General features: G+C 37.7%; 1 protein-coding gene across 2 annotated transcripts in view; it reads left to right on the forward strand.

Moving 5' to 3' along the window:
• The window catches only part of GLCE (glucuronic acid epimerase), a 111,654-nt gene extending 102,116 nt beyond the window's left edge, over nucleotides 1-9,538 (forward strand). For both annotated transcript variants that reach the window (XM_001174876.6, XM_063794182.1), the window contains one exon: nucleotides 5,551-9,538. In XM_001174876.6, the coding sequence (XP_001174876.2) occupies nucleotides 5,551-6,575 (1,025 nt within the window). In that variant the 3' untranslated portion in view covers nucleotides 6,576-9,538. The remainder of the gene's footprint in view (nucleotides 1-5,550) is intronic.
• Nucleotides 9,539-10,580: the final 1,042 nt, after the last annotated feature.

A 10,580-nucleotide genomic window follows, 5' to 3' on the forward strand; every position in this document is an offset into this window, starting at 1 on the left:
CTTAGCCCCTCATTCTGTAGCCAGTAGCTGGAGATAAAACTACTTCCTAAGGTGGTTTTAAGCATATAGAGGAGAGAACTCTGTCTCTAACAGCCACTCTGCGAGTGGGACACAGCTGTTCTAAGTTGGAACTCCCTGTTGGTGGAAGCATGCTAGCTGGGAATGGAATTCTGTGTGTGCATGTACAGGTTGAGTATCCCTTATCTGAAATGCTTGGGACTAGAAGTGTTTCAGATTTTGGAATATTTACATATACATAAATATCCTGGGGATGGGACTCAAGTCTAAACACAAAATTCTTTTATATTTCATATGCTATACACATAGCCTGAGGGTAACTTATTATAATATTTTTAATAATATATGCGACCCATCATGAGGGAAGATCTGGAATTTTCCACATGTGGCATCATGTTAGCACTCAAAAAGTTTTGGATTTTGGAGCATTTCAGATTTTGGATTTTTGAACTAAGGATGCTGCCTCTCCAGTTGCATACTATAAGAGTATGAGAGAAGGTGAGTTGGAGTTACATGGGAGTTATTGCTCAGAACAGAGCAGGAGAAGGGAATCAAAGAGGTGAGACTATTTTATTGAAGCATACGTATGAGAAATGAGGCTTTTTAGAGGATATAGACCTCATGGGAGATAAATTCAGAGAATCACCATTAAGAGGAAATTGGAACTTGTACATAAAAGCATAGGCTCAAGTGAGGTGAGACCCTGGAGGACCACAAGCTGAATGCTGTTGGCCTTTTTTTTTTCCTTTCTTGGCCTTCGATTTTTTTTTCTGAAAGGGGATAAAATCAAATATGAGTGAAGAGGCATATAATATGGGTCTGCAGCATATTTTTGTTGTTTTATTTGTTGAATAATGTTTTATTCCTTTTTCTAATTTTAAAATTGAATGAATTGAAACTTTAGGCCTGTCCTACTCTATTAAATTAAATTAGCTTTCCCTTTCCCCAAGCACTCTTTTCATTTGATTTCCATGACCTCACTTTCTCCTATTTCTGTAGCCATTCTTTCTCAGGCTTCTTGGGAGCTTCTCTTCTTCTGCCTGATTCTTCTTTCTCTTGGTGTTTCTTAAGATTTTGAGTAGGGCCTCTTCTCATGCTGCATAGTAAATCTGTTGATTAAACGAATTGATTGATTAACAGTTTTTGTTGGATGTGAAACATTGATTTAAAGGCTCTTTTTTCCCCAGCTTTATTGAGGTATAACTGGCAAACGTATACAATGTGATGCTTTGATATACATATATGTTGTGAAATGACTGCCATAATTAAATTAGTTAACACATCCATCACCTCATAGTTACCTTTCTTTGTATGGTGTTGGTGGTGGTGAGAACATTTAAGAGATATTTTAGCACATTTCAGGCATACAATACAGTATTATAAGCTGTAGTCACCATGCTGTACATCAGACCCCTAGAACTTACTCATCTTATATCTGAAGTTTGTACCCTTTGATCAACATCTCCCCATTTTTCCCACCCCCCCAGCCCGACAACCACCATTCTACTGTTTCTGTGAGTTCAGTTGTTTGGGGGTCCACATATAAGTGAGATCATACAGTATCTTTCTCTGACTTGTCACACGTAGCATAATTCCTTCAAGGTTCGTCTATGTTGTCACAAACGGCAGGATTTCCTTCTTTGTTATGGCTAATATTCTATTCTATAGGTGTGTGTGTGTATACACACATGTGTGCGCACGTGCACACACACACACACATATTTACACCATATTTTCTTTATCTATACTAGACACTTAGGTTGCTCCCATGCCTTGGCTATTGTGAATAATGCTGCAAAGAACATGGGAGTGCAGGTATCTTTTTGAGGTTATTGATTTCATTTCCTTGGGTTGTATACCAGGAAGTGGGATTGCTGGATCATATGGTAGTTCTATTTTTAATTTTTTGAGGAACCTCCATACTGTTTCCTAATGACTATGCCAATTTACATTCCCACCTGAAGTGCGCAAGGGTTCCCCTTTCTCCATATCCTCACCAGTACTTCTTATCTCTTCCCTTTTTTATGATAGTCATCCCAACAGGTGTAAGGTGATGATATATCATTGTGGTTTTGCTTTGCATTTATTTCCCTCATGATTAATGATGTTGAGCACCTTTTTATATACCTTTTGGCCACTCGTGTCTTCTTTGAAAAAGTGTCTATTCAGATCATTTGCTTATTTTTTAATCAGATTTTTTTTTGCTATTTGTATAAGTTCCTGATAGATTTTGGATATTAACCTGTTATCAGATATATGTTTGTACATATTCTCTCCTATTCTATAGGTTGCTTTTCATTTTGTTGATTGTTTCCCTTGCTGTGCAAAAGCTTTTTAGTTGGATGTAGTCCCACTTGTTTGTCTGTGCCCCTTTTGCTTGTACATTTGATGTCAAATCTAAACAATCATTGCTAAGACCAATGTCAAAAGTATTCTTAAATGTTGATCATCCTTTATTGTCTAAAGTGCATATATATGTGTCACATATACCAAAAATAAACAGTTATAGTAACTACTGGGAATAACTGGTTAGGAGAGGATGGGTCATGGCTTTCAAACAATAAAAAAAAAAAAAAAAACTTTCTATTAGATTTGAAGGAGGAATCTTCAGATAGCCTAGTACCTCCAGTAGAGCTCAGAACCTTACCTGGTACATTGCCAAACTGGTTGCCACCATCCCATTTGCTCCCATTCAGGTCCTCGTGAATGATGCCAGGAGGTTATTTAACGTCCTCTGTATATCTATAAAATGGGAATTAAATGATTTGTAAGATTGTTGTGAAGATTATAATTGTTGGTTGGTTAATTTAAATTGAGGATTGTGACTTCTGTCACTTCTCCTAGATGACTCAGTAACGCCCTCTGCTGGTGTTAAGGTCTTAGGAAAATTGATACATTGGCTTTTTAAAAGGTTACATCCCTTGACATCGTTCATTACTGAGTTCTTTGGACTGGTTTGTCATATGAAGATATAAGGTGACGGATTAAACCATGTCATTTCATTAAATTTGTGTAAATAAAATTGTAATTCTGGGAGGAAATGGGTACTCTTCCAGCTTCCGAAATTCTGGGAGGAAATGGGTACTTTTCCAGCTTCCTCACACTTGGACTTCTAAAGATGGGTCATTGTTATCCAGTTTGGCCAGAATAGATGTCATAGTTAATAATCCCATCTGATGAGAATGAAAAAATAAGCACTCAAGATAGTCTGCTCCACTGAATATAATTTAATCTTGAGTGGTTCATAAGTCAGTTCAGAATCCTGCAGTGTTTCAGGGATGTTGTCCTGAACTTCAGATCCCATTTTACTATAGATGCAGAAAAATGCTAGTTAAGAGAGAGAGTACATGTTGACATTTTGCCAGATAAAATGGATTTTTTACTGTATTAGAAGTTTACTTCTGCAATCAGTTTTTCTATTAAGTTACTCAGAGCATTGTTTGATGCATAAGTCTATGAGGATGTTCTCATTCTTGATACAACTTTCAGAATTGTCTGTTCCATCCAATGAAGTAATTAAGAGCCTTGGGACAAATATAACCATCCTGCTTGAGTCCAGTGTTGCAAGAGTTAAATGATCAACTCAGCATACTGACACCCTCCAAGTATACACTATCATCAGTTCACATTCCTTTTTCCCTTTCTTTTTTTTTTTAAGAGACAGAGTCTCATTCTGTCACCCAGAACAAGAGTGGTGTGATCATAGCTTACTTCAGCCTTAAACTCCTGGGCTCAAGCAGTCCTCCCACCTTGGCCTCCCAAGTACCTAGGACTACACATGCCACTGCACTTGGCTATTGTATTATATTTTTTGTAGAGTTAGGGTCTCGCTTTCTTGCCCAGACTGGTCTCAAGCTTCTCGCTTCAAGCAGTCCTCCTGCCTTGGCCCCCCAAACTGCTGAGTGTGACCAGTTGTGCCTGGCCCAGTTCACATTTCTGATCTTTGCTCCTGGTGACACACTAAAGATTTTTTCAAGGATTCTGCAAAGCATAGATCTGCTTCTATGGCTGCATCTAAGAGAACCTTTCTATTGAATATTCTCATAAGAATACCATCTCCAATATCATTTGTCTTTTTCACAGTCTGAACCTGAGTCCGGGAAACCTGGATTCTAGTCCCTGCTCTACCACTAATTAGCTTTTGGCATTGGGCAAACCATTTAACCTTGCAAAGCCTACATATCTTCACCTCTAAAATGGAGATGTAATATAATAATTCCTGCCCTACCAGCTTCAGAAGATTAAGTATCAAATGAGATAATATATGTGAATGCGTTTTGGACTTTTAAGCTGTGAAAAGATCAAGATATGAAGATTTCCCTTTAATATTTTTAAATTTGTACTACGTATATTTTTGTTGTTCTTATTCTTGCTGCTGCTACTGCTATTTTAATATGCTCAGTTTCTTGGTAGATCTAGATGAGCAGTATTCAAAATGTCATCTTTCTGGGAATTAGCCATCATTAATACTGTAAATATTCAAGAGAAATTTTCTCTTTAATAATTTGTCAAATAAAACAACTTTAACTTTTTGACCTCTGAAGCCAGTGGCTTCGGAATAATAACCATCATTTATTACTATATTCCACTCCATTGTCTTTCTTAAAATCCTCACAATTACCCTGCAAAGTAATATTATCTCTATTTAACATGTGAAGAAACTGAGGCTCAAAGAGGTGCATCTTGCCAGACTTCTCAAAGCTAGTGGTTGAACAAAAATTCAAATCTGAGGTTTTTAAACTCCAAAGCCTGAGCTTTACCCTGTCACTCCACCATTCTCTCACTTTTTGTTGTACACATGAGCCCATTGCTTAATTTCCAGAAATTTTATTAGCACTTCTAGCAAGTATGTGAAAACAAATCTATCATTTTCAAAATCAAATTAATAATGTGTTGTGGAGCGAGACCAGGCAACCTGGGTTCAAGTCTTGTACCTTGGGCAAGTTACTTCCTTGTGTCTCAGTTCCTCATCCATAAAGTAATAGTAATAGCACCTACCCTTGTAATTGTTCAGGGGATTAAATGAATAAATAGGTGTAAAGCCCTTAGAACATAGTATTAAGTACATATTAAATGTTAAATAGTTTAAAATTCATGTATAAACATTTTTTCTAGCCTCTTTCTTGCAATATTATGTGCTGAGCCAGCTTTTGGCTTTTTTTTTTTTTTTCTGTTTGCAGAATGGGTATACTAGAATAGTCATTGATTACTGATCAGCTAGTACTAGATTTAGGAAAGGCAGTTTTGATCAGCAATACCTTAGCCATTTGCTCTCAATCCTCTGCTAGAACCTAGACAGGGCAAAAGGTAAGAGCTTTGGCCTGATGCTCACAAGCCATCATGAACTCACCAATTCTGTCATTTGTTTTTGTTTAATTTAATAAAAAATAAAATTACAAATGATCTGATACTAAAAATATTTAAGTGTTAATTTTGTGCGGTCAGGGTTTTCAAGGATGAATTGCAATTCAATTTCAAATACAAAAGTGCTTTTATTCTAACCAGTCTTTGTTGGTATATTCTCCCCTACAGAAACCAGTGAAGGTGTATCCTTGCAACTGGGAAACACAAAAGATTTTATTATTTCATTTGACCTCAAGTTCTTGACAAATGGAAGTGTGTCCGTGGTTCTAGAGACCACAGAAAAGAATCAGCTCTTCACTATACATTATGTCTCAAATGCTCAGCTAATTGCTTTTAAAGAAAGAGATATATACTATGGCATTGGGCCCAGAACTTCATGGAGCACAGTTACCAGGGACCTGGTCACTGACCTCAGGAAAGGAGTGGGTCTTTCAAACACAAAAGCTGTCAAGCCAACCAAAATAATGCCCAAGAAGGTGGTTAGGTTGATTGCAAAAGGTAAGGGATTCCTCGACAACATTACCATCTCTACCACAGCCCACATGGCTGCATTTTTTGCTGCTAGTGATTGGCTAGTAAGGAACCAGGATGAGAAAGGTGGCTGGCCAATTATGGTGACCCGTAAGTTAGGGGAAGGGTTCAAGTCTTTAGAGCCAGGATGGTATTCTGCCATGGCCCAAGGGCAAGCCATTTCTACATTAGTCAGGGCCTATCTGTTAACAAAAGACCATATATTCCTCAATTCAGCTTTAAGGGCAACAGCCCCTTATAAGTTTCTATCTGAGCAGCATGGAGTTAAAGCTGTGTTTATGAATAAATATGACTGGTATGAAGAATATCCAACCACACCTAGCTCTTTTGTTTTAAATGGCTTTATGTATTCTTTAATTGGGCTGTATGACTTAAAAGAAACTGCAGGGGAAAAACTCGGAAAAGAAGCAAGGTCCTTGTATGAGCGTGGCATGGAATCTCTTAAAGCCATGCTGCCCTTGTATGACACTGGCTCAGGAACCATCTATGACCTCCGTCACTTCATGCTTGGCATCGCTCCTAACCTGGCTCGCTGGGACTATCATACCACCCACATCAATCAGTTGCAGCTACTCAGTACCATTGATGAGTCCCCAATCTTCAAAGAATTTGTCAAGAGGTGGAAAAGCTACCTTAAAGGCAGCAGGGCAAAGCACAACTAGAGCTCACAACCAAAATTGCACTTCAGCCTCTGCTGTACACAGAAACTACAGGCTCTGTCTCAGGAGAGCATAGGCACATTTTAAAAGGTTATGTACTAGGTTTTTGTGGATTCTATCAAAGTGATAAGTGATCCTTAAAACCAGCCTTCTAAAATAATTGCATTCCATGGGTTGGGTATTTAGAAATGTAGGTGGCATTTAGAACACAATGTTTAATCAATGGGCTGAACAAAGATGCTTCACTTTGCCTTGCCCATCACCCTATACAGTTTCGCAGATAGTCTAGTCACTCTATGTGAGAAAGATAATGGTAAGTAGTTGCTACTGGCCAACTGTCTAGCACTTACCTGAAAACTTAGTATGGAGCTCTTTTAAAATGTGATTATTTATATTTATGTTGAAAGCGGACTTTAAAAAAAATAATGTGCTGTAATACAGTAAATATGTACTTGTAGCCTGGATAGCAGACTGTGTTCAACTTTTTAAAAAGATGTTTCCTTTCTATAGATTAATTTCTTGGGAGCAAATGAGTATTTGTTGCATTTGTTCAATTTGTTGTATATGGTGAATATTTAATTATGGTTTTCTTGAAACGTGTAAATTAAAAACACAATCAGTGTTCAGGCTTCACAGTTATATAATGTAAGCACAACTAAAGTGAAACTTGTTGACTGCACAAGAAATTACAAAAATGTTTCTGTTTTGAAACTTGATCTACAATCAGTAAAAGTTTGATAATCAGTATATCCCTCCCCAACCCCCATTGTGACAGTTTCTTTTTGTCACTGTCTAGAATTTTGTATTTTATTTCAGACTATACCTTGGAGTTTTGTATATTTTGAGAGAGATATTTTTGGGACATTATTTTGGAAACTTATTACAAATCTAAATTTGGAAAGGAGCTAGTAGCTTTAAGGCCACCACCATATTTTACTTTTTTAGGATTTTTCCCCCTTTAAATAAAAATATTAGATCAAATACTATATGCAAGAATCATAGCAAAGTTTTTTTTTCCTACCAAGATCATTCTTGATCATCAGCTTCCCAAACTAGTAAGTCTGTGCATCATTGGGTGTTTTTCTTAATTTAATTTTAAATTATTCCAGCTATTAGATAGAAGGGATGTTACTGCACTTATGTGTAATCAGATCTTTATTTAGGTATACATATCCTCCTATACCGCACATAAATAGATTTCAGAGCCCCCATACAATGGGCAGTGTCTGCTATAGGGCTTCAGGCATTAAATAAAACCGAGGGTTGTTGATTTTGCTGTGACAGTACACTAAATCAATACTATATCTTATACAGTTTGAAAATATGATACCCTACACTTTCAGGGGACCGAGTCTGACAAACACAATACATTTATCTGTGACCTATATCAAGTACACATTTAGGAGCCAGGTAGGTTACCTGCTTACACACTATATTTTAATTGAATTCAAACTATCAAGCACTACTTAGAAACTGGAAAACATATATATGTTAGCATCAAAGGGGGCAGAAGCAAAGAAGATACAGATCTGCACTGAAGACATTAGACTGGCCATAGAAAAGTAAGCTTGAACTCCCAATTGATGTGACCACACTCTTCTTAATTTTGCTCACAGTAAAAACACTTTTTTGAGTTATTAGGCTTACCCCTAGCTTTTGACCTTTGCATTTCATATATGTTAGATGTCTCAGCAAGAATATCTGGTCTCCCCTAATTTTTATTCCCAGTGCCGATGTTCAAAATAAACTTTCTCCAGTCTGGGAACCTTTTTTACTTCCCCATATTTGTTATTATTTAGAATGGTTCATACGTCTGCTTTGTTTGCATACTGGTCTTCAGATTATGAGACTCGATGATAACAGTATGGTACTGCTTCTGTGACAAATATCGTGCCTTAACAATGTGGCTGTCCTTTTCCACTGAAGAAGGAAAGACTTTTTGATCTAGAAATAGCGTTGTGATTTCCTTGCTGTTGGTTTTACACTGCCTTCCACATTGCAACAGCAAGTTGATTTCTTGTGATCCCAGAATTTTCTAAGAGGATGAGTTGAATCTATAGCAGCATTGTCAGTACAGACCAGTGGTTCTCAAACTTTAAAATGCCTCAGCATCACTTGGGAGCTTATTGAAATGCAGAACCCAGAGTCAGTAAATCTGCCTGTGAAGTATGATAGTCTGCATTTGTAATGAGCATTCAAGTGATTCTGATGCAGGTGAGCTGGGGGCATACAGGGAGGAACACTGCCCTGGACTATCCATTGCATTTTTGCCTCTAAACAACTACAGAATTTTCTAGGGTTTTAAATTATGTAAAATGTTTACTTATTCTGAACTTAGAGAGAATGGGGAGGGTATTTTTAAATTTTATTGTTTTATTTCTTTAAGTTTTTCTTTGCTTTAAGATTATAGGTATTAGGTTTGTTTTTGTTTTTCCACTTATCTTGAGTTCACTTTGATGTTAAATCTATTGCTACTTCAGTTGTAAAACCAGCCAAAAGTTTCTGGATGAAGGTCAAGTTTGACCTTTTAGGAGTTATTGTACATAAAGGCTTCATCCACGAACCATCCAGCGCACAGAAGCAAGTGCAAAAATGACACAAGCACAACTCTCCAGACGTGGCTCCTTCTCCTTTCTCAGTGCAGACTCTCACTGAAAGCTGCTATTTTCATCCTCCTTGTGGTTGCTTTTCTTGTTTCTCTTCCATTGTACATGTGGGTTATATACCATATGTTAAATATGCAATAAAGTGTTTACAGGATGCCCTTCTGAAGGGTAGTCCTTTGTAAAGCTGTACAGACTTTGCAGTTTAAGCACAATGTGCACATGTTAGTTTTATATACAGCAAAACTTGATTTTTTGCAGATGGAAAGGTATTTTGTTTCTATACAAAGTAAATGGATTGTTTGTGCTTAATGTAAAGCCGCTTTATAAAACTGTAAAATAAAGTTTTTTTCTTAAAAAGAATATACCTGGATATTTCTCTTTCTTCTCAAATTATTCTAAGGTTATTTGAGCCCAGCAAGCAGATTTCTGACCATTTCCTGTTCAACCCGTGACCAGAAGTCAGGCAACAAATGTTGTTCATCAAAGGCATACCAAGCCCTGTCAGACAATGTGTGGGAACAAAGAGTATGCATGGGCTTTAATCCTAAGGACCCTTAGTCTTCAAGGGGGAGCACAATGTATACTAAAAACTCGAAGAAAAATAAAATGCTAAATTGTGTACTCAGGGAAGGTGTTAGGGAAGAGACAGAGCCTAAGCTGGTGTTCCAGGGGTGGAGTCCAGGTGGAAGAAGAGGAGGGAGTAACCTGAGCAAAAACAGGTGTCCATGCCAGGTGAGAGGATGGCCTTTCCCATGCTCATTCAGACTGGGTAACCATTTTTTATTCAGATTTATTTGAGAGTTTGTCCCTCATATATTTTCTCTACTTGCCTCTTCAGAACAATTAGCATTATTTAATGTTTACCCCCTTCTCAAAGAATAATGATTTAACCTCCCAAACAGACAAAACCAGAGACCAGAGTCTTGCTTCATGTTATGTTTCATTGCACAGTATTTTTTGGATTATAAACATTCTGCACCATTTGTGTAATGGAATTACAATTGATCACGAATCAACTTTTTCCAGCTGATGGGTGCACAGATTTTGACAGGCTACTAATCAACATTCTTGGCAGCTTTTCCTTCCCCACCGTCTTCAGTTGGGAAATGGCCATAAGGTTGCAAGAAGTCTTGGGCTGAATGAGCTCTCCAGCTGCTCTTGCTTTGATTTTGCTGCTTGTAGCCAAACTGTTAATACGTTGGCTGTTCTGCCTTAGCACAATGAGCATCTAATATTCATCTCCCCATTGCCCTTGAGGGGGGTGGGCCCTCCATACTCCAGAGAACTTACTTGGCAGTCTGATGAGTGCTCCTTCCCTTCATAGCCACAGGCTCTGGCGGCCACTGTATGCCATGTGACCCTGCCTTCTCTGGCCATGACTTAGACGAGGGGCGAATCCCCC

Source organism: Pan troglodytes, chromosome 16 (assembly GCF_028858775.2).
Source record: "Pan troglodytes isolate AG18354 chromosome 16, NHGRI_mPanTro3-v2.0_pri, whole genome shotgun sequence".
Classification (NCBI taxonomy): domain Eukaryota; kingdom Metazoa; phylum Chordata; class Mammalia; order Primates; family Hominidae; genus Pan; species Pan troglodytes.